Below are 22565 nucleotides of genomic sequence, written 5' to 3' on the forward strand. Positions count from 1 at the left end.
GAGTATTTATAGCTTGAGTCACGACGCAAATTTTTCAGATTTTTCTTGGATCACCGAACAACTTTAAGCGCACTTGGGACGAATTGCCAGATTCGGAAACCGGGTCGATCGACCCTTTATTGTCATGGCACTAGCATAAACCCTTCAATTGTTCTTCGATCGCGCGCCGTTGCACACCCAAGTCAGCGATCCTTTGTTGGAGAACGGCTTGTTTCTCCGCGGCATTGTTCTCTGCCGCCTGCAAGTTGCTGATATGCTCTTTTAGTCTGCTCACCTCGGCCTCGTAATCTAACTCTTGCTCATCCTCTGAAAGCTGTGCATGATAGAGTGCTTCTTCGATTTCCTCCTGCCTCAAAAGCTTTTGCACACGCTGCTCGCCAGTCCCCACTGCAAACCGGCCGTCGCCGAGTCGATCATCCAAATCGATGTCGAAATCGATGTCGTCGTCCATGCCGCGTCTCGTTTTGAAGTCATGTTCTGAGTCATAATCCTCGTCCAGCTCCTGCTGTTTCGCGCTCTCCAATTGACCAAGCTGAGCTCTGTATCGGCGCTCCTTGAGTTCTTTTATCTGCAATTCGTCAGGAATCTGCGTGGGGGCCTCCACCACCGCGGTCTCGGCTACTTCCTTCGTGTAATCGTTATACCGACTCAGCATTTCCAGTGCACTTTTGCGCTCTGTGCTCGGAGCATGGGCCTCATTGGTCACTCCCATTTTTATCCTGCTTTTGCGTGTCACCTTGATGTCCAGATCAGGGTCTTCCTCTGGCTGCGGCGACGACCCGCGCTCGAGCATGGTCTTCTGCCGTCCTTCACCAACTTTACGCTTCCTGCTTTTGAAAATCGGTCGTGCTGGCTTTGATGGTGTTTCGTTCTCGTGATCGCTAAGAAATGATATTCGTCTCATCGTGCATACATATAATAAAAAAAATTCAAAAAAAATTGAGCATTCTTGACGATCAGAAAATGAGCGTCAAAACAGAAGAGTCCACGATTTCAGACGCAAACGGAAGCTTTGCCGAGACATGCACAAAACTCCATCGTGATATGCTCGCAAGGGGGCAGTCCTCTTACACCCAGGAGGAACTGCTCGAGATCAGCAAGATGGACTCGAATCAGGAACTGATGAAATGCGTTCAGGAACTGCTTAATAGAGGAATAGTGCGATTACTAGAGAGCAAAGACCGTAAAGTGCTGTTCCAGCCAATAACAGAGGCCGAAGCTGTGAAAATTAACAATATGTCCAGCGACGAAGCAATGGTGTACTCTTATATCGAGGCTGCTGGACGGGAAGGCATATGGACGAAAACAATCAAAGCGAAAACGAACCTCCATCAGCATGTGGTTCAGAGATGTCTCAAATCCCTGGAAAGCCAGTCGTACATTAAATCTGTGAAATCGGTCAAATACCCGCAACGAAAGATATATATGCTATACCATTTGACTCCCTCCATTGAGGTCACAGGAGGCCCCTGGTTTACAGATAGCGAGCTCGATTCAGATTTTATCGACTCACTGCTTATTGTCATTTGGCGATTCGTGGCCTCAAAATCGTATCCTAAATGTTTCAAGAAAGGGGGGATGGATGTCGAACAGTACTCATATCCCGTTTCGAACAACCATAATCTGCCCTCTCTTGAAGAGATAAGCCGTTTTATTGGATCTAGTGGAGTCACATCGGTGGAATTAAGTCTTTCGGATATAAGGTCGTTGTGCTCTGTGCTCGAATACGAGGAAAAATTGGTCCAAGTGGACAATCTGTACAAAGCAACATGGCAAAGCGTTTTGGAAGCTGGAGGCGGGCGTTACAGAGGTGTCGACGTGTTTGCTCCTCAGCACAACCAGATTTTCTCCATCAGTGACACTTATAGAGTCATGAATCCTCTGGGCGATGTGGAGGAAAACAAGGACGACACTCTGTACTTAGATTCATGGATGAGCACATAAAACAGTAATATCATTAGCATCCCATGGAATAATCTGGTGGGAACTTGAGGGTATAGTTGTAACTTGGCGGAGGCTCGATCCCTAAATGACTTTCGTACCGTAAGACTTGCAATTTCGTTGACATAGTAAGCTGTATCCTTTTGTTTCGCAGTGTGCCAGCTTCGTCAATCATCGAAGCATTCGACATTGCCCAATCGTCGTCGATGTTCTGACTAGACTTGGTGGACTCGGAGCAGATGGGAGATAGTGGAGAGTTTTGTAAACAGCTGAGCTCTTCCACTAGTAGACTTATTTCCACATTGTGCGATATTTCGAGCACCCCGTTAGTGTTGGAGAGTGTTGTCGAGGGATACAAAAGGATGTTGTTTTTCTTGAATTTAATGTAGCCAGTTTCGATCGGAAGTTCCAATTCGAGATCGTTGCCTGGTGGTTCACGGTTGTACAAGGGGACCTTATCCTTGTGCACTTTTAGCCCCCTTCGTGTGTGCTGAACAAGAGTTATCTTGACTCGATGGATCTTGTAGCGGTCGTTATGCAAGGGGATGAGCTTCAAATTGATGCGAATGAAGTCTCCCAAATAAATCGTTTTGTTATTCACAGACATTCTGTAGATCAGCAGGTTTCTCCAGTTACCAAGAGCAATTGAGTCTTCAACTTCCGGATAAACGTGACATTTCACTACGGTAAGCAACGTCTTGCATTTCTGCACCTTGAAGGTGGATTCAGGGTTGGTTATCTCTGTTTGCAAAAAATAGCTAACATTTGCAATGTGGTGCGAGAAAGATTGGGGCACATTACCATCCAGCAAAAACTCAAAGGGGAAATAGTATGTGCCTTGTTCCATCCAATTGCAGCGCCACTGTCGTTTGGGGTTGATCTGGATCTCTGTTGATTTGTCGAGCTGTGTTTTCCCAATCAGCTGGACTGTGAGCGAGGGGATATTGATTTGCTTTTTCTTGATCCTCAAAACAAGACATCCTCGGATAGGCACCATTGTGTCAGGCTTGAGAAACACCTTGCGGTCCAAAAGCTGGACCGCCAGCTCGTAGCTGCGATTGCTGATGAATTGCGTCTTTTGGAGCAGCTGGCTGATCAACTGGGACATAGTTGAAAAAAGGAGAAAAGGGCATATAAAGGAGACAGTGAAAAATATATTAATAATACTCTTAAGCTATCTGTACGGGGTATTTAACCGATGGTAGCAAGTGTCAAAGCTTACCACCTGTTGTTCGGTCTTCGGTCTATAGGCTTGAAATGGAAGACGGAGACAACGGAGATATTTTAGACTAACGAATTCCGTGATTCACGGCCTTTAATACAGCAAGGCATAGCAATAACCTATTCCTCAGGGTCCTGTAGCGCCAAATGCACAAAAAAATCTTTAGAGGGCATGATCCTTTTACTGGAGGAAGCACAAAGCGAGCAGCTTAAAAAATTCGACGCGACGGTTTTTTTTTTTGCCACACATTACCTTTCCTCCATTTTGGTGTCCCTACTAGATGTCATCGTTGTCATCTCTGCAAGGAGCTAGCGGCAAGCTGCTCAGGAGAATTCGTAGGTATGAAAAACTCAATGCCCGCTAACATTGCAGATCGCGCGTGTCGCCCGTCGCTGGACGAGCCGAATGCTGCGCTGAACCTTGAGATTTGCGACCTGATAAACGAGAAACAGGGAAATCTGTAAGTATAAAGACAAGCTTGACTAACACCGCAGTCCACGCGAAGCAACAGTGGCAATTGTGAAACTGATCAACAGCAGAGATCCGCAAGTTTCCGAATTGGCTCTTTCGGTAAGTTAATTTAGATGCATCCAATAGTGCTAACGTGATATAGCTGCTTGATTATTTGGTCAAGAATTGTGGGTATCCGGTTCATCTGCAAATCTCAAGAAAGGAGTTTTTGAATGAGCTGGTGAAGAGGTTTCCCGAAAGGCCTCCGCCTGTCTACACCCGGACCCAGAGGCTTATCCTGGGCACTATTGCCGAATGGGTCCAGACGATCTGTAAGACCTCCCGCTACAAAGAGGACCTAGGATACATAAGAGACATGCACAGGCTTCTCAGAAGCAAGGGATACGAGTTTCCGGCTGTCAAAAAGGAGGACGCAGCGGTCCTCAACCCAAGTGATAATCTCAAGTCGATAGAGGAGATCCAGAGGGAGGAGAGAATTGCACAGAGTGCCAAGTTGCAGGAGCTCATCAGACGAGGCAGACCACAAGATCTGAAGGAGGCAAACGAGCTCATGAAGATCATGTCTGGTTTCAAGCACGATGAGACGTTGGACGAGACCAGACAGCGAGTCAACGAGGACGTGGAGAAGGTCAGCAGAAAGGCCGAAATCTTGGATGAAATGCTGAACAATGCCACAAACGCAGGAACTTTCGACCCATCCGATGAAACCATCTCTGAGCTAATCAGTGCCCTGAAAGTGGCCCAGCCAAAGCTGCAAGTTTTGGTCCAGGAAGAGTCGGACGATCAGGAGCAGGTCGGGCGCTTGCTTTCTCTGAACGACAAAATCAACTCAATTCTTCAAAAAGCCGATCTTTTGAAAGAAGGAGACGTGGCCAACGCTTCAAAAGTCAAGGTTTCGGGGGCAGGGTTCAACCTTATTGATTTTGACGACGACGAGCCTTCGCCTGCTCCTTCCAGCAACTCTGCCCCAGCTCCAACTTCAAACGACGCCATTGCAGACCTTCTCGGGGATCTTGGTGGACTGTCGTTCGAGCCTAAAAAGGGAACAAGCACGGGCAACGAGAGCGTTGGGAGCTTGGGTGGATTTGGTGCCATTAATTTGCTCGACACCAACACCAGAGAACAATCTCCCTCCGTGGACATTTTGTCTGGATTTTCTTCTCCCGTGCAGAACACGGGACTATCTCTGCAACCTGCACAACCCGCTGTTCAGCCAGCTGCGTTGGACCCATTCCAGTTTGATTTCGCCTCAGTGACCAGCCAAACCAGCACTGCAACTACAATGGTAACGGACGGTAGCCTAAAGATCGATTATGTCATTGATCAAAAACAGCCTCTGTCGTTGACTTTCAAGTTTGGCAACACATCCCCCCTATCCACGCTCTCGAAAATACAATTCTCCATTGCAGTGACGAAAAGCTTTGAGTTGACTATGCTGCCTCCCTCCGGTTCGGCCGTTGGCCCCGGATCCGGCCCGGTGACCCAAAAGGTCACCATCAAGCACAAAAACGGTGAGCCTTTCAACTCCACTAAAATCAAATTCAAGTGCGATTATGAGGAGAACGGCACCGCCAAGGAAACAAGCGGCGTCGCAACAATTTCGTTTTAAACCAGAATTTCTTCACAGACTGTAAGAATAGAATTAGACGTCAAACATTGTAGTTGCATTATGCTATACTCACTAATATACAAAGCGCTTCATCTCATGTTTTTCATTGTCGGTGAAGACACAAAGCTGTTGTTTGCCGATGACGGCACTGACGACGACTGCTGGTTCACCACCGGCACCACGTTGGTTCCCGGTTGGGGTGAAAACCGTGTTGTAATCGCCGAAGAGTTCATTTTTTTCGCATTCGATGGGGCAGGCTGCGCAGGCTGCGGAGTTGCCGGCACAGGACTTTGTGGATCTCCCTGCGGCTGCACGTGCTGCTGCCTTCTCTGTTGCTGTTGCAGTTGGTGCTGCCGCAGGACCTGGATCTGTTTGCGCTGCTGCGGAGTCAGATTGGGGTTGTTGGCAAACATAGCAAGCTGCTGCGGAGTCAAGGGCTGGCCGGCTTGCGCTGGCGGCGTCCCCTGAGACGGCTGTCCCTGCTTCGTCGGAGTGTTCAATTGTCCAGCAATTGCACCTCCGTTGGAAGGAGCCAGGGGCTGTTTGCCAGGTTGCTGTGCTGTCTGGTCCGCGACTCTGTTCTGGTTCTGCTGGTAGTTGGCTAGATACGCGACCGCCAGACGCGTAACCTGTTCTTTGGGCAGGTTTGGGTTTTGAGTTTGTATCTGGTTTATGATGGCAGACACTTGTGACGTGGTGAAGTTCACGCGCGACACGGGACGCGACTGCTGAGAAAGCTGCGCGTTGGCATGCATGTCCTGGGGAGACGGTGCATTGCTGCCCATAGGCTGCACGGGATACCCTTGGGGCGGTGCAATGTTCATTTGAGGCATCTGCTCCGGAGACTGGCCCGGTTGCAACTGCACTTGTGAAAAGGCTTGAGGAGAAGATCCCGAATTGCCTGCCGTTTGCAAAACTTGCTGTGGAGTTGGTGTGGATACAGGGGAGCTCATCGACGAAGAGGGTGGTCTGCTTGGCTGTCTGGAGTTGTTGTTCTGCTGCTGTTGCATCATCTGCCGTTGACGTTGTATCATCAGCTGCTGAACCTGCTCAGGTAAAGGCGCTCCGCCAGGACCCGTCGGCATCGGAATGCCGCCCTGATTCGCCTGCTGCTGGTAGACTTGTGGACTATTAGCACGCATTTGAGCCTGCTGTGCTTCGGGAGACGCACTAGCCTGAGGAGCCATTTTGTTGGATAGCTGCCGTCTACCATTCATTGCCGCCTGCGCAGCAGCTGACGATCCAGGGTTGGATTGGCCATCGGTAGAGAACGGAGACTTACCGGCTCCTGCTGCCAGTTGACGAGCGTTTGGCGGAACACGCAGTCTGGTGAAATTTCCATTACCACTTCCCTGAGCATACGCTTCCTGTATTGCCCGATCACGTTCGAACTTGAGCTTCGACAGTTGTTCAGGAGTTGGTGTGTCGCTTCTTTTCTCCTCTATATTATTCTTTCTTTGCTGTTGAGAAGGCTTTTGAACATTCTCGCGTTTCTTCATCAACTTCCGCATAGCATCGAACATGGAGCCCCATCTGAGCCGTCTATGCCCTCTTTGAATAGATTCAATACCAACTCCAAGGGGCGAGATTCGTCTTTTGGTGGAAATCTGGACCTTGTGTGCTGCCTCCAGCCATTCTTTGGCAGCCATTGGGTACAGACCTCTCATATCGGAAAATTGGAATTTGTCATTCAACTGGATGTATCTTTCAAAACATTGCCATGGAGTGCGCCGCTCGATGTTCGATGTATAACTCCGTGTCGGTTTCGCGGACAAATGAGCAGAAATGATGTTCCAATTAAATGAGAAATCGGTCACATACCTGATGAGATACTTGTCGTCCTGCGGAAGCCAGATAGTTGGAATGCGAAGCTCCAAATTCTTGATGGAGGGAGGAGAAGGGGGTTTCAGAATGTTAAAACGCCTGTAAGCCGGAGAAAATAGACCCTTCTGGTAAGGAACACTATGTTTCTCTGTCTCCTTCTTCTTTTTCAGAACTATCTTTTCCCAATCTGGCTCCTCGTCAGCAGGAGGCAGCATCGAGGATATGTGTCCGTATTCATAGCGTTCAATAAGATGGTCCTTCTCAGTTTCTTTGAATGGGGCGTAAGTAGACAAACATTCAATGACAGTTGTTTCAGTTTTGTTGAACTGGTTTAAATCTGCATACATCTTGAATGGCTGAATGTCTTCCCTGTGTCTTTTCACTTGTTCATATTCCTCACCAGAATAAGCGGTATCATTGAAGGTAAGCAGAAGAGATGGGTTAATAGAAGGCTGCTCTTCTGATAAAGCCTCGGTATTCTTAGCAGGCTCTGTACTATCGTGGGAAATAGCTTCTTTAGTCGTTTCCACATTATCTTCGGACACCTGCGTTTTAGTATTCTCTTCCAACTCTGGTTTCACAGTGATTGACTCAATTTGCGCGTTGGCTCCATCATCCAGTTTATTCCCTGCATCTTGGGTGGACTCTGCCAACTCTTCAGCTTTCTCTGGGACTTCAGCAGCCTCAGAATTGTTTGGAAGGCCCAGGTCTTTTGGCATTGTCCGTTCTTCAATCTCTTTCTCACTGAGAAGTCGAGCCGGTCTTCTTCGCACACAGCATACCTTTCCGTATTTCCAATACTCCTTGACGGCTTGTGCAATGTAATGGCATTGAGCCATTCTAAACCTTCTTTCCTGCTTGAAGTCAGTAGCCAGCCACTTCATCTCCGACAAGAGATAATCCCAATGCGTTTTCTTTCCGGTAGCCAAAAAAGGATCCAAAAACTTCTTCGGCTGTCTCAGAGACCAACTATGTTTGCGTTTCAATTCCTCCATGCGTGAATACAATACAGAAATCTTACCCTCTACCAAAGCAGTCTCATAAGAGTCGGTGGTAAGAGACTTGTGAGCCCTGAGTAACAGCTTGGGTAGCTGTAATGTCTGCTGGTGATAATACAGTTCTGTCAAGGAGCGAGCCTCTGGTACCTTGTGGGGCTTGAGCTCGGGCATTAACATGATCATCAATTGATCTAAGTCAAGATGTTCATAGTCCAAATCGCGCTTAGACTTCTCGTCACTCCGTCTAGGCGGCTGAACTTGTTCATAGGAGTGGACCAAAGACGATAGAGACCCTTCCTGACAAGACGGGTCTGACGGTGGTTTTCTGGTGGCCAATGCTGCTCCCTGTATCTTCTTTTGTGCTTCCAGCGAAACCGTCTCCTGCTGGCTAACCTGACCGTCCACTTTCTGACGCTTTGTAGCAGGCTCCTTGATCTCTGATGTCTCTGTTGTAATCTGATTTTGGGGAGGCGAGAGTCGTCTCTGCTGGTTTTCATGAGATAAAATGGCAATGTTGAACTCGTGTCCGTTTTCCAAATCGTTCTTTTCCAGAAAAGCCATCAGCTTGTCCTCGATCTGTAAAACCTGGTCATTGGATATAGGCAGAAGCGGCAGTCGCGAGACGCAGTAAAGCTCGGCCAGTTTCCTTTTCCTGTCATTGATTGCCTTGGTGCATTCCTGACGTCGGCTCTCGATGGCTTCGAGCCGGATCCGATCCATGGAAAAAGAAGCACTGGAGCCGGCTGCTTTAGTCTCCACAATGTCCGGTGCCATTCTGTTCTGTATGTTTAGGTGTGCACCACCCAATTTTATCGTCGTACTTTGCGCCACCGGGGGGAAATTAGGCACTTCAAAAACACGGAAAAACCAAGGGAAAAGGTTGTTTTTTGGTGATCACAATTAGCTGTCGGTGCGATTAGGGTGCTAAGCGCGCTATATATACCGAGTCTCAACTAATTTTCCCTGTTTTGCTGCTCAATGAATGGGTTCCCCAGCCTCCTCTATACACGACAACTTTTTGTCGAAAATTTTTTGTAGAAATTGGGTGCGGAACGATCGCAAACTCGGAACATCTCTACACCTCACCCGTGCACCGCGCAGCAGCGGCAATCCGGCTAGGTGGTTCCGTCGTCCTCGACGATGACCAGTGCGCGTCTTTTCCAGCGTTTGGTGCGTGTAAATCTTGTGAGCGAGTCCGTGTTCGAAGGTTCTTCCCAGCTGTTGTTGTAATAGATCCACCCCTCTCCCGGCGCAAAAGAGTCGTCTGTTTTCCAGTTTGCGTCCAGCCATCTCCACCGGCAGGTTGCTTGTGTGATCTCTGGGAACTGGAAACTTTCAAGAGAGTCCCACGACTTCTCTAAATCTTCAGTGGTGAAAGGTCCGCGTTCAAAGGGGAGCAGGGTGTTGGACCATCCAACTCCGAGCCATCTTCGCTGATTTTGGAGGATATGGAACTCAACCGTCTTGCCTGTTCCGACATTTGAGATCTGGAAATCATTCAGCACTGTCAGTTCGATATTTTTATCGACTAGCGAGAATTTCAGACCTGTCGTAAACGTAAGTATTTTGCGGATGACGATGCTTCTCCACAGAAGATGCCGGGTTGCAACCGACCACGACGAGTGAAACGACAACCATGCAACACCAAAGACAAGCAAAAATGATCTTACTGTGAAAATCCGCGTCATGAGCCAGATGTAACAAGGCGTGATAGCTATAAGGCTAAACCCTAGATTGAAATAGTCCGAACCGGATAAGGACCCGAAATAGCTGAACGGCTCCACGATGTAGCTGAACCGTGCCTGCATGTTGATAAGCGTGTCAATAATTTCCTCAATTGTGGGCGGAGCCGTCTCCGACCGCAAATCGTCAATGGTGGTCTTCAAGAACCACAGGGAAGCACACGTGCCTAAAGCTATGATTGTGGGCAGTACAGTGCACGCCACTACTGTCCAGTACTTGACCACCATGATGTAAATAGCAATGGCAATAAAATTGGTATAAGGATCATCGTTTGTCCAGGTCAAAAAGGCAAGTACTTTATCCAGTAAAAAGATAACCGGAAATGCCGTATACAGTGCAGTTGTGATCACCGGCGGCATGTTGAGCAGCTGCCCCTTTGTTTTGGAAAGTGGGCGGCGATTATCTGCAAAGGAGGCACGAACATTGGGCTCAGACATAAGAAGAGGTCATAAATGGAGGGGGCAAAAATAATAGAAATAATTATTTGATATCTAAATTTATTCTTTAGGTGACAAAAAATCGACAATTAATAGATCCGACATGTCTGAAGCAGAAACTGTCAAAGAGCCATCCAAGTCTGTCAAGACTCTGGAAGAGGATGATGAATTTGAAGATTTCCCCGAAGACGGTAAGTATGAGACACGGAGTTGTATGGGACTAACAGCCAGACTGGACGGACGAAAAGTCGCTTGGAGCGACCCAGCAAGACCATTTGTGGGACGAGAGCTGGGACGATGACGATAATGAGGATGACTTCACCAAGAAGCTGAGGTAAGTAAGAATTGGGTGACAATTATTAACAAGCAGTGCTGAGTTGAAGAAATGAAGGTTTGCTGTATCAGGTCAAAATATATAGGAAGTAGCCTGAAAACATACATTCATGCGATCATAAGATACATTAGTAGTGGCCAGTAGAAGTTGGTTGTGTTTTGCGACCGGTAAGGTTGTAGGTGCTCGTTGCCATCTGGTTTGCGTCGATCGACGCGAAGGCCATATATGGGTGGCGAAGAAAATAATATTTTTACAATATTTACCAACATGTCGACACTGGAGGAGCTGGAAAACGAACCGCAATTGGAGATCGACCAAGAGATCTTGAACTTGTCGACGGGTGACATTATCAATAGGACGAAAATGATGGAGAACGAGATCCGTTTGTTCAGATCGGAACTGCTTCGTCTCCAGCACGAGAAAATTGCCATGCTCCAGAAGATCGAGGACAACAAGTTGAAAATCAAAAACAATAAGCAACTCCCGTACTTGGTGGGTAACGTGGTTGAGTTATTAGACATGGAGGCTGAAGCGGAGGCCAACGAGGAAGGCGCCAATGTCGATTTGGACGCTGCCAGAGTGGGTAAATCGGCCGTTATCAAGACATCCACGAGACAAACCGTTTTTTTGCCGCTGATCGGGTTGGTGGAGCCAGAGAAATTGAAGCCTGGTGATCTTGTTGGCGTGAATAAGGATTCGTATCTGATCTTAGATCAATTGCCTGCAGAATACGACTCCAGAGTGAAGGCCATGGAAGTGGACGAAAAACCTACTGAAACCTATGCGGACATCGGTGGATTAGATAAGCAGGTTGAGGAGCTGGTTGAGGCCGTCGTGCTGCCAATGCAGCAGGCTGAGAAGTTCAAAAACCTGGGAATTAAGCCGCCTAAGGGCGCTTTGATGTACGGACCTCCAGGAACGGGCAAAACGTTGCTTGCTAGAGCATGTGCCGCGCAGTCGAATGCTACATTTTTGAAACTGGCTGCTCCCCAGCTGGTTCAAATGTTTATTGGTGACGGAGCCAAGCTGGTGCGGGATGCGTTCGAGCTAGCCAAGGAGAAATCGCCAACTATTATTTTCATCGATGAGCTGGACGCCATTGGAACTAAGAGATTTGACTCTGATAAGTCTGGTGATAGAGAAGTGCAAAGAACCATGTTGGAGTTGCTTAACCAGCTGGACGGTTTTGACTCCGACGACCGAGTCAAGGTCTTGGCTGCCACCAACAGAGTGGATACGTTAGACCCTGCCTTACTGAGATCGGGTAGGCTGGACCGTAAGATCGAGTTCCCGCTGCCATCTGAGGAGGCCAGAGCTCAAATTCTTCAAATTCACGCGAGAAAGATGACCTGTGACGATAACGTTAACTGGCAAGAACTGGCCAGATCTACAGACGAGTTCAATGGTGCACAGCTGAAGGCCGTGACTGTGGAGGCAGGAATGATTGCATTGAGAAACGGACAGTCTGTCATCAAGCACGAGGACTTCGTGGAAGGTATCAGCGAAGTGCAATCGAGAAAAAACAAGTCCGTTTCGTTCTATGCATGAAGAAATTACACATCAATCGTACAAATACACCTTCCCATCGGCTCCTGCGAGAGCCACCATGCTACTTTCTTGGGGATGTGAATCGATGCAGGTTATCGGCTTGGAGCTGACCTTGAGCTTGGAGATCAGCTCTGTGGACCTCCAGTCCCAGAAAAATGCAAATCCGTGCGAGTCGCCGCTCATTAAAGTTCTCCCGTCGGGCGTAAACTGCAGCCCAATGGAGTAATTGGCGGAGTTGTGACCAGTGAATGTTTTATCTCTGTTTCGCTTGAACTTGTCTTCGGCGCTGGCTGCAAATGTTTGGATGGTGTTGTCGGAAGATTGTGCGACAAACGCGAAACCTTTAGGATGAACTTTCAAAAACGGCATGGAAAACTGTTTGGGGTCGGCTATGAGTTTTACGGGCATGTTGACTTTAACTTCCCAGATGCGCAGCGACTTGTCGCTCGACGAAGACACAAAATTTTCCCCATCGTTAATGAACTCGAGACTGTTAACCGCGTCTGTGTGGTGCTCGTACGACTGGATCACGTCGCCTGTTTTCAGATCATAATGATCGATTCTTTTGTTGGACATGCCAACCAGAAACTCGTTGTCATTGTCGGGGATATATCTGACAACGTTGGGAATGCCATCCAGTTTTTTTTTGAATTCGCACTCGCCGGTCTCTGTGTTCCACAGCTTGACTGTTTCGTCGTACGAGCAACTCAAAAAGTGAGACCCCGAGGAATTGAACGTCACGCATTTCACAGGCTTCATGTGTCCATAGAATCCTCTAAGCAATTTCCGTTTATGATATACATCCCATAATTTGATTGACGAGTCGTTTCCACAGGTAAGCAGCAAATGGCCACTATTAGGAAAGAATTGCAGGCATTGGACACCTCGTGCGTGTCCGGCAAATGTGTGTATTTTCTTTTTCGGCACGTAGCAGCGCTGGCTTCCTGGCTCCTTATGTAAGTTGGTTTGCACGTCGTTAGGAACGTGCATATACGTTCTCCCGAGATAGTCATATTGCGAGTCACCGTAGAAGGTGGTGGTTTCTTCCTCAGTTTGTTCTTCTTCTGATCCGTTCTCGGAGGCTGCTTCTAATGGTGCCTGCACTTCTTCTTCCTCTAGTTCACCATCGTCTTCGCTCTCGCTGTAGCTGGCCCAAGGTCCTCTGTATGCATTTTCACCGTCCAGCTCCCCTGGATCTCCTTTATTCTTCCGACGTCTTTTCAATTCTTTTGCACGCTGTTTTCGGGACTTGGTTTGTTCGTTTTCTGGGTCTTTTGGTCCCTGTTCGTATAATCTTTTATTTCTCTGAAATTTTAGGCCGTCTACCACTTCTGTCTCAACAAAGCCTGTGATTGTCCGTTTTCCGTTTGACTTTTGTGTTTCTGGCTCCTTCCGGCTCTCTGAAACAGGCGCGGGAACAAGGCTCATTTGCGAGTTGGCATCGTCGTCAGAGTCGCTGGCGTATCCTAGCAGAGACATGCGGCTCAAAAAAATTAAAAAATATAAAAAATATTCAAAAAATTAAAATAAAAAAATAAATCCCCGTAAGCATGTCCAAAAGATCGCAAAAGGAGCTGGAGAATGACGACTTGTCGGATATCGATGTCTCGTCGACAGATGAAGAAGTGGAACAGGAAGATGAAGAGGCGGAAGAAATGATCAACGTCGACTTTGACTTCTTCGACCTAAATCCAAAAATCGACTTCCACGCTACAAAGAATTTCTTGAGACAGCTGTTTGGAGAAGACTCGGCCTTTTTCTCGCTGTCTGAAATTGCAGACATGGTGCTGACGGAGGGCCGTGCAGGTTCGACTATCAAGACCGACGGTGAAGAGTCGGATCCGTTTTCAGTGCTCAGTGTGATCAGCCTGACCGACAATCTGGAAGCCACCTCGATTAAGGCGCTGGTGAAGTACGTGCTGGAAAAAACCAACAAAAAGCCTCAATTCAACATCGTTCTTCGGCAACTGTTGTCAGGAAGTTCAAAGTCGCGCGTAGGACTTGTCGTTAGCGAGAGACTCATCAACATGCCTGTGGAAACTGTGCCTCCAATGTACAAGATGCTGTTGGAAGAGATTGAGAAGGCCGAAAATGCTGCCACCGAATACAATTTTGATTTTTATCTCGTTCCGTCGAGAGTGTACAAATTGGTTGCTTCGACGATCGACCAGGAGATGGAGGACACTCCGTCGTCCAAAAAAATCAAAAAAGGCCCCAGTGCCCACAGACACGCTCGACTACTTCCATTACGAGGATGAGGTGCTGGAGAAGCACGCGCAGCACCACGGCTACTTTGACTACACTAACAGGACGATCGAGGCAGACTCCCGAAGAGTGTTCAACGACTACGGGGTGGATCCGAAGCTGAGCCTGATTCTGTTGGACAAGAAGGGCTTTGAAAAGGCGGTGGTCGAGATGCAGGAGCGGTTTCCGCCATACTAAATAGCTAAACTGAAATCTACCAATTTCTGCCTCCATATAAAAAATACTTAAATCTGCACTAAAAAAATTTTACCAGATCCATATACAACCCATGAAAGAAACTGTTGTTGATTTCACGCCCAAATGCATTTCTGGGATCGAGTTTGGCGCGTTGTCGGCAGCAGAGATAGTTGCCCAGAGCGAGGTGGAGGTGGCCACGCGCAACCTGTTCGATCTGGACCACGGCCGTGCTCCAGTTGCGAACGGTGCCCTGGACACCAAGATGGGTATTTCGTCCAAGAGCGGCGAGTGCGCCACCTGCCATGGCAATCTGAACACGTGCCATGGCCACTTTGGCCACATCAAGCTTGCGCTGCCCGTTTTCCACGTGGGATACTTTAAGTCTATCATCCAGGTGCTTCAGACGATCTGCAAGACCTGCTCTGCAGTGCTACTGGACGAGGCCAGCAAACGGCAATTTCTAAATGACCTCAGACGGCCCGGTCTTGACAACCTGCGGCGCATGAAGATCCTTAAGAAACTGCTTGACCAGGCCAAGAAACAGCGCCGGTGCCTGCGGTGCGGTGCACTGAACGGCGTGGTCAAGAAAGCGGCTGCCGGGGCCGGTCCTGCCGCGCTCAAGATCATCCACGACACGTTCAGATGGGTCGGCAAGAAGGGTGCGGACGAGAAGTTGCAATGGGACGAGGATTTCGAGGACCTGTTTGACGAGAACCCAGATCTGGAGAAATTTTTCAAGCGATGCTTTGACGACCTCAATCCTCTAAAAGTGCTGAATTTGTTTAAACAGGTGGACACGAGCGACTGCGAGCTGCTGGGAATCGACCCGTCCAAGGGCGGACGGCCAGAAATGTACCTGTGGCGGTACCTGCCCGCGCCGCCCGTGTGTATCCGGCCGTCTGTGGTGATGACCGACACCAACACGTCGAACGAGGACGACTTGACGGTCAAGCTGACAGAGATCGTGTGGACGTCGTCGATGATCCGGGCGGGCATCGAGAAGGGCATTTCGATCAATTCGCTGATGGAGCAGTGGGATTACCTGCAGCTGGCGGTGGCCATGTACATCAACTCGGACTCGGCGTCTCCGTCGGCTCTTTCTGGTGGCACGAGCACCAAGTCGGCCAAACCCATCAGGGGCCTGTGCCAGCGGCTCAAGGGCAAGCAGGGCCGGTTCAGGGGTAATTTGTCGGGAAAAAGAGTGGACTTTTCAGGGCGCACGGTGATCAGTCCGGACCCGAACCTGCGCATCGACGAGGTGGCTGTTCCGGACCGCGTGGCAAAAGTCTTGACGTATCCTGAGCGTGTGACGCGCTATAACAAGGCCAAGCTGCAGGCCTTGATCATCAACGGCCCCGATGTGCACCCGGGAGCCAACTATCTGGTGAAAAAACACGAGGACGTGAAACGGAACCTGCGGTACGGTGACCGCAACAAACTGGCGAAACAGCTGGCCGTGGGCGATATCGTGGAAAGACACATTGAGGACGGCGACATTGTGCTGTTCAACAGACAGCCGTCATTGCACAGACTGTCGATCATGTCGCATTTCGCCAAGATCCGGCCGTGGCGGACGTTCCGGCTGAACGAGTGTGTTTGCACGCCGTACAACGCTGATTTCGACGGAGACGAGATGAACTTACACGTTCCGCAGACGGAGGAGGCGCGCGCAGAGGCCATGAATCTGATGGGCGTGAAGAACAACCTGCTGACGCCCAAGTCGGGCGAGCCGATCATTGCGGCGACACAGGACTTCATCACGGGGTCGTACCTGATCTCTAACAAAGACTCGTTTTACGACCGCGCCACGTTCACACAGATGCTGGCAATGATGTCTGACGGTGCGTTGCACGTTGACATTCCGCCGCCGGCGATCTTCAAGCCTGCGTTCATGTGGACGGGCAAGCAGCTGTTCAGTCTGCTGATCCGGCCCAACAGACAGTCCAAGGTTGTAATCAACCTGGACGCGAAAAACAAGACGTTTGTGCCGCCGCCGCCGGGCATGCCGAGCGAGATGTCGCCAAACGATGGGTTTGTGGTGATCCGCAACTCGCAGATCCTGTCGGGCGTGATGGACAAATCGACGCTCGGAGACGGGAAGAAGCATTCTGTGTTCTACACGATTTTGCGCGACTACGGGGCTGATGAGGCGGCCAACGCCATGAACAGGATGGCCAAGCTGTGCGCGCGGTATCTGGGCAACCGAGGATTCTCTATAGGTATCAACGACGTGACACCAGGTGAGAACCTGAAGAACAGGAAGGAGCAGCTTGTGGAAATCGCTTACCGCAAGTGCGACGAGCTGATTACGTTGTTCAAGACGGGCAAGCTCGAGACGCAGCCGGGCTGCAACGAAGAGCAGACGCTGGAAGCCAAGATCGGTGGACTGCTGTCGAAAGTGCGGGAAGAAGTCGGCGAGGTGTGCATCAAGGAGCTGGACAAGTCGAACGCACCGTTGATCATGGCGACTTGCGGGTCCAAAGGCTCGACGCTGAACGTGTCGCAGATGGTGGCTGTTGTCGGGCAGCAGATCATCTCTGGCCACCGTGTGCCGGACGGGTTCCAGGACCGGTCGCTGCCGCATTTCCTCAAGAACTCGAAATCGCCGCAGTCGAAAGGGTTTGTGCGCAACTCTTTCTTTTCCGGGCTCAGTCCGCCAGAGTTCCTGTTCCACGCCATCTCCGGCAGAGAGGGGCTCGTGGATACGGCCGTCAAGACCGCTGAGACGGGCTACACCTCGCGGCGACTGATGAAGTCGATGGAGGACCTGAGTGCCGGCTACGACGAGACCGTGCGTAACTCGAGCAACGGCATTGTGCAGTTCAACTATGGTGGCGACGGACTCGACCCGCTCGACATGGAGGGTGACGCCCGTCCTGTCAACTTCAACAGAACGTGGGACCACGCGTTCCACGTGACTCTGGACCACCACGAGCAGGGACTGTATCCGTACGAGGCGCTGCGGATCGCAGACTCGGTGCTGCAGCCGCTCAAGGACCGGCTTGTGCGCGTGGACAATTTGGGCCGGCCTCTGGCAGGGCGCGACGCGGAGAAGATCGAGTACGTCGACCGGCACGACGCCGAGCGCGACTTTTACAGCTCCATCAGGGCGTATATCGAGACGAAGTGCCGGAGCATCGCAAGGCTGCGGGAACAGCGCGGCCTGGATCCGTTGTTGGAGGCGCCAGAGGCCTCTGAGGGCCCTGGAACCCGGCCTGTGTCGGATCCGGAGCGGGAGCGCGTGGTGACACAGCTGGCCAAGGTGTCGGAAAGCATGATCCGCGAGTTTTTGCGGCTGTGTCTGCACAAGTATCTGAAAGCGAAGGTGGAGCCCGGCACGGCTGTGGGGGCGATCGGCGCGCACTCGATCGGCGAGCCGGGCACGCAGATGACGCTCAAGACGTTCCACTTTGCGGGTGTCGCGTCGATGAACGTGACGCTGGGAGTGCCGCGAATCAAGGAGATCATCAACGCGTCGAAGGTGATCTCGACGCCGATCATCAACGCGGTGCTGGTCAACGACGAGGACGAGCGCGCGGCGCGCGTGGTGAAGGGCCGCATCGAGAAGACGATTCTGGAAGACGTGGCGTTCTTCATCGAGGACGTGTACAAGGAGAACCAGGCGTACTTGCAGGTGAAGATCGACCTGCACACGATCGAGCGGCTGCAGCTCGAGCTGACGATCGACCAGATCGCGTCGGCGATCGTGGACGCGCCAAAGCTCAAGATCTCGCGCGGCGACGTGGCCATCGTCGGCAAAAACAGGATCCAGGTGTTTGTGTCGGAGACGGGCAACGAGACGGGCAAGACCGCGCGCACGGCGTCGTCGCGCGAGTCGTCGGTGGTCAAGGACGCCGACGAGCGCGAGCGGCTCGAGCGCACGTCGCTCTTCTTCCGCATGCAGCAGCTCAGACGCGTTCTCACCAAGGTCGTCGTGAAGGGTCTGCCGGACATCTCGCGTGCGGTGATCAACGTCAAGGACGACGGCAAGAAGGAGCTGCTGGTGGAAGGCTACGGGCTCAAGGCGGTGATGGCGACGGACGGCGTGGTTGCGCACAGAACCAAGACGAACCACGTGCTCGAAATTTTCGACGTGCTCGGTATCGAGGCAGCCCGCGCCAGCATCATCTCGGAAATCGACTACACCATGGGCTCGCACGGTATGGCCGTCGACCCAAGACACATCCAGCTGCTCGGCGACGTGATGACGTACAAGGGCGAGGTGCTGGGAATTACGCGGTTCGGGCTCGCCAAGATGCGCGACTCGGTGCTGCAGCTGGCCTCGTTCGAGAAAACCACCGACCATCTGTTCGACGCGGCGTTCTACATGAAAAAAGATCTGGTGGAAGGTGTTTCTGAAAGAATTATTTTGGGCCAAACGATGAGCATCGGCACGGGAGCGTTCAAGCTGGCGGCACAGAGCAAAGTCGACCCGGACAAGCTTCGGAAGAAAGAAACGCTGTTCGAGGACCTGTGTGCCCCCGTTGCGGCAGCTGCGTAATTTTTACTAGTATGTTAATTTGCATAATCCTTTCCATAAAACCATATAGCTTAAACTGCGAAAAAAAACTAGCCTCTGTGCGGCCAGGAGAGGGTCTTGTCGATGAGTAGGAGCGCGCCGTTCGCGGTGAGCTCGATCTTGCGGATCGGCAGCCACTCGTCCACGTCGTCCAATGATAGCTCGAAGCTAGTACCGGAGTTACGCAGATGGATCCGGTTGCCGTTCAGCGACTCCAGGACAGCCTCTGCCTTGGCAAAGTCTGCCACATTCGAGCTCTGCACCACATGCGACTCCACAAAGTGCCTGATGTTGTAGCTCGACGCCTCGTCGTCAGCGTCCGACTCCCTGGTAACCGGTCTTGGGAACTGCCATGGCTTCTCGGAAAGCTCGGCAATGGCCTCGTTCGTTGGCGCAAAAATCAGCAGCATGTTGTCGCTCTGCGAGTTGATATTGAATTGCGTCGTGTCGTCGCACTTCTGGTAAAGGTCCACCATGTCGCGAATATACGACGAGAAGATGGAGACGTCCTGAATTTGCGTCAAAGCAGTAGCCAAATTACTTGTCTTGGCATCCGGCATTAGAGCATCCTCCAGCTCAGGCTGAGGACCCTCGAGCGGAATCTGCAGGCCAAGGTACGCTTTGCCGTCTCTCTTCACTCTGCTCGCCCAGAGATCATCATGTTCTTCACCTCTCTTCACCCTGCTGGCCCAAAGAGCGTCATGTTCTTCGTCTCTCTTCACCCTACTCGCCCAGAGATCGTCATGCTCTTCACCTCTTTTGTCAACTCTGCTGGGCCAAAGAGGGTCATGTTTCTCACCTCGCTTTTCCTTCTTGAGCCAACCTAAGTCGGCCTCGTCCAGTTCCAACGAAACCACGTTTTTGCCATCCCGCTTGTTGAGCTCCAATTCTTTCTCCAAAGAGTCAACATCATTCACCTGGAGCCCCTGAAACACATTTTTGGCCGCAGCTGCGCCCAAACAAAGGTATAAAGTCAGCAAGTTGCTTTTCATATCAAGAGTGTAAACTAAAACCAATTTTAATTTAAAACAAAAGCCCAATTTTATATAATGCCCTCTGGTGTCAGGGTTGGCTTTGTAATTTTTGTGGAGGTAATTATGGTCGCGTACTTAAGTTCGTAAAAGAGCATGCAAAACCGCGATAATTCCAGGTTCGCGTGCATCCTCCAGTCAAACTTCAGAGTGAATATTATCTGAGGGGCAGCAGAAAGCAAATCCGAAGGCATTTGCAAGTGAAGCGGGGCTTGTTATATCACGCAAGGGCCAAACGCGCGATTGAGCTGCGTCCTTCCAATAGAAACCAAGCATCCTTGTCTCCAAAACAAGCAAGTTTGTCTTTGAGACCTTTCCTGAAGTATTCGGAGCCGCATGATACTGCATCCTGCAGTTGGTTGGTTGAAGATTCAAGCGGAGTTATGGTCAAGCTTACGGGGCAATTGGCATTTGCTTAAGCCTAGTGGATGTCAGGAATCTGTTCTGCGTACTGGCTACTGTCAGGACCGGATTTCCTTGTATTATGTCTGGCAGATGCAGCTTTGGAGTTAGAAAGAAGATTTTTCCCAGAAGCTCTTTTTCATTTAGCTGAAAGGTCTGGTATGCGAGATTTTTGAGATTTTGCTGCATCAGCTTGTTACGATGCGAGCAGCATGTAGTGCTTCTTGCCCAAAACAGATCGTCACGCTCACTTGTACGACCGCATGCCCCAACATGAGAGGCTAATGTAATTGGCTGATGATAGTGCCACGGAAGTGCAAGAAACTAGAGAATATGCGCGCTCAACACCGTTGAGTTCACCATTCAGTTCATCTACGTCGGAGCCAAGACTTGGCAAGCAAGCTATATTACAAAAGCCCGAAACCGAAAAATGTAGAAGCTGCATTATGCATGCAACATCAATTCTGAACGTCCGCATTCAGAACCAGGGACCAATATCGGCTATAACTAAGACTGGAAACTGGGTGAATAGCCGGGTGACTGTCGTTAATTGAACACTGAACTAGATCAAGTCAATCTCTTGCACATGGTCCCCAGATACAGCGACTGTAAAAATAATCAGTTGTAACCACCCCGTGCCTCAAACGAAGATCTCTTCATGTCTATATTTACATCCTGAACCAATTAGTAATCCTAATATCGGTTGTTGCCAATGTGGCACATAACTTTTATCTGGATTCCGATGTCCATTGCGTTTAATTATGCAGCGAGTAAGGGAGCATAGCAGGCTACGAAAACGACGCACGTCTCCTAGCGAGTCGTTCTCTTTCGGTCAACTGTTCATGACCTCGCAGTTGACTGCTAGCGGTGTTTTGCTTGATGGTTCCAGGACCTAGTCGAACAATTCCACGTATACTCATAACAGACTTCTACAAGTTGGCGTGTCTTAGTTATAAGTATTCCTCAAAACTGTCACTCGGTGCTGGTCCAGTGGGTGGGGAAGAATAACTTTAATTCTGGCGAAACCCGCGGTCCACGTTAGTTCCCCGAATTGGATAACTGACCTGTTATAGTGCAAAAACAAGTGTGGCACAAGTTGCTACCAAACGAAATTCAGTGGGAAATGCTCAATATAGAGACGGCGGGAATGTGATACAATACACCGGTGCTCGGCCTACCATTACAGTGCATCTCAAAGGTTGACTGACTGACAACGGTTTTTATTGGGGATACGAGCTATTATTTATCCATACGCAGCTTAGGACTAAAGAGAATACAGCTACAACTTCTTCTGTTTCCTGACAGTTGATATCCACTGATGAAATCAACATAATATGTATGTTCTGGGAGCCGCAATCGCTGTGCAATATAACTCTTTCTATCTATGCCTAAACTTTTCAAGGTCCTACTGCAAAGTTGAATCAATCAATATAAATAATAATTTTGGACCCAAAATCTTTTGTTTATTCATGTCCAAAGATAGCCATTTTTCGTATGTTCACATGAAACAGCCCCAACATATCCTCTTCCAGGAGAAGTGGGATATTGACAAGCTGCCGTTCGATGACATCGAAATCAACTCTACGGCCTACCATGGTCAGGATAATATTCTTCAGGAGTTTTTGGCGTCGGCAGAAGACCATGACAGCGATCTAAACATAATCAACGGCGCAAATCCAATGTTCAACTCATCTTATGCAAACAGGATGCGCCAGAAACACAAGAAACTAAACTGGAAAGACCTTGGTCTTGCCGAGTTGTTGTCTGATAAGAATCATGTTCACGACCAGACAATTCTTGCAAGACCCCAATTTGGAGGCGCTGAGCCGCAAATGGCCTCCGAATCATCCTCAGACAGAATAGAGGAGCCGGTAGAGGATGCAGACATTGCGGAAGCTGAAGAACCCGACACAGAGGAGTTTGCTACACCTATCATTCCTAATCGCACAATTCATCAAAATCTATATTCTAGACAGCGCAAGCTCCGAAAGCCTTCCACAGAGTACCAAACGCCCCAATCGCACGTCCGCATCATCAGATAATA

At 49.9% G+C, this 22565-nt stretch overlaps 12 protein-coding genes across 12 annotated transcripts; 6 read left to right on the forward strand and 6 right to left on the reverse strand.

The window, feature by feature from the left end:
- Nucleotides 1–130: 130 nt before the first annotated feature.
- Nucleotides 131–904, reverse strand: HPODL_04636 (uncharacterized protein; the record flags this gene model as incomplete). Its single annotated transcript, XM_014080976.1, has 1 exon — nt 131–904. One exon carries the CDS (start codon nt 902–904, stop codon nt 131–133), a length of 774 nt encoding a protein of 257 aa, XP_013936451.1.
- A 59-nt stretch (nt 905–963) lies between these two features.
- Nucleotides 964–1944, forward strand: HPODL_04637 (DNA-directed RNA polymerase III subunit RPC6; the record flags this gene model as incomplete). Its single annotated transcript, XM_014080977.1, has 1 exon — nt 964–1944. The coding sequence occupies one exon, from the start codon at nt 964–966 to the stop codon at nt 1942–1944; it is 981 nt and encodes a 326-aa protein (XP_013936452.1).
- A 13-nt stretch (nt 1945–1957) lies between these two features.
- HPODL_04638 (uncharacterized protein) lies at nt 1958–3049 on the reverse strand (the record flags this gene model as incomplete). The annotated part of the gene is made up of 1 exon (XM_014080978.1): nt 1958–3049. One exon carries the CDS (start codon nt 3047–3049, stop codon nt 1958–1960), a length of 1092 nt encoding a protein of 363 aa, XP_013936453.1.
- Nucleotides 3050–3443: 394 nt separating this feature from the next.
- On the forward strand, nt 3444–5243 carry HPODL_04639 (Golgi-localized, ADP-ribosylation factor binding protein; the record flags this gene model as incomplete). Its single annotated transcript, XM_014080979.1, has 4 exons — nt 3444–3498; nt 3536–3623; nt 3658–3733; nt 3777–5243. The coding sequence occupies 4 exons, from the start codon at nt 3444–3446 to the stop codon at nt 5241–5243; spliced, it is 1686 nt and encodes a 561-aa protein (XP_013936454.1).
- An 89-nt stretch (nt 5244–5332) lies between these two features.
- Nucleotides 5333–8839, reverse strand: HPODL_04640 (chromatin modification-related protein VID21; the record flags this gene model as incomplete). Its single annotated transcript, XM_014080980.1, has 1 exon — nt 5333–8839. One exon carries the CDS (start codon nt 8837–8839, stop codon nt 5333–5335), a length of 3507 nt encoding a protein of 1168 aa, XP_013936455.1.
- A 341-nt stretch (nt 8840–9180) lies between these two features.
- Nucleotides 9181–10245, reverse strand: HPODL_04641 (Peroxisomal membrane protein PEX32; the record flags this gene model as incomplete). The annotated part of the gene is made up of 1 exon (XM_014080981.1): nt 9181–10245. One exon carries the CDS (start codon nt 10243–10245, stop codon nt 9181–9183), a length of 1065 nt encoding a protein of 354 aa, XP_013936456.1.
- Nucleotides 10246–10846: 601 nt separating this feature from the next.
- On the forward strand, nt 10847–12127 carry HPODL_04642 (26S protease regulatory subunit 6A; the record flags this gene model as incomplete). Its single annotated transcript, XM_014080982.1, has 1 exon — nt 10847–12127. The coding sequence occupies one exon, from the start codon at nt 10847–10849 to the stop codon at nt 12125–12127; it is 1281 nt and encodes a 426-aa protein (XP_013936457.1).
- Nucleotides 12128–12139: 12 nt separating this feature from the next.
- Nucleotides 12140–13606, reverse strand: HPODL_04643 (WD40 repeat-containing protein; the record flags this gene model as incomplete). The annotated part of the gene is made up of 1 exon (XM_014080983.1): nt 12140–13606. One exon carries the CDS (start codon nt 13604–13606, stop codon nt 12140–12142), a length of 1467 nt encoding a protein of 488 aa, XP_013936458.1.
- Nucleotides 13607–13677: 71 nt separating this feature from the next.
- Nucleotides 13678–14385, forward strand: HPODL_04644 (Protein BCP1; the record flags this gene model as incomplete). Its single annotated transcript, XM_014080984.1, has 1 exon — nt 13678–14385. One exon carries the CDS (start codon nt 13678–13680, stop codon nt 14383–14385), a length of 708 nt encoding a protein of 235 aa, XP_013936459.1.
- Nucleotides 14386–14660: 275 nt separating this feature from the next.
- On the forward strand, nt 14661–19070 carry HPODL_04645 (DNA-directed RNA polymerase III subunit RPC1; the record flags this gene model as incomplete). Its single annotated transcript, XM_014080985.1, has 1 exon — nt 14661–19070. The coding sequence occupies one exon, from the start codon at nt 14661–14663 to the stop codon at nt 19068–19070; it is 4410 nt and encodes a 1469-aa protein (XP_013936460.1).
- Nucleotides 19071–19138: 68 nt separating this feature from the next.
- On the reverse strand, nt 19139–20080 carry HPODL_04646 (FAS1 domain-containing protein; the record flags this gene model as incomplete). The annotated part of the gene is made up of 1 exon (XM_014080986.1): nt 19139–20080. The coding sequence occupies one exon, from the start codon at nt 20078–20080 to the stop codon at nt 19139–19141; it is 942 nt and encodes a 313-aa protein (XP_013936461.1).
- Nucleotides 20081–21990: 1910 nt separating this feature from the next.
- On the forward strand, nt 21991–22563 carry HPODL_04647 (uncharacterized protein; the record flags this gene model as incomplete). The annotated part of the gene is made up of 1 exon (XM_014080987.1): nt 21991–22563. The coding sequence occupies one exon, from the start codon at nt 21991–21993 to the stop codon at nt 22561–22563; it is 573 nt and encodes a 190-aa protein (XP_013936462.1).
- Between the last annotated feature and the right edge of the window lie 2 nt (nt 22564–22565).

This window comes from Ogataea parapolymorpha, chromosome II (assembly GCF_000187245.1).
Source record: "Ogataea parapolymorpha DL-1 chromosome II, whole genome shotgun sequence".
Lineage (NCBI taxonomy): Eukaryota > Fungi > Ascomycota > Pichiomycetes > Pichiales > Pichiaceae > Ogataea > Ogataea parapolymorpha.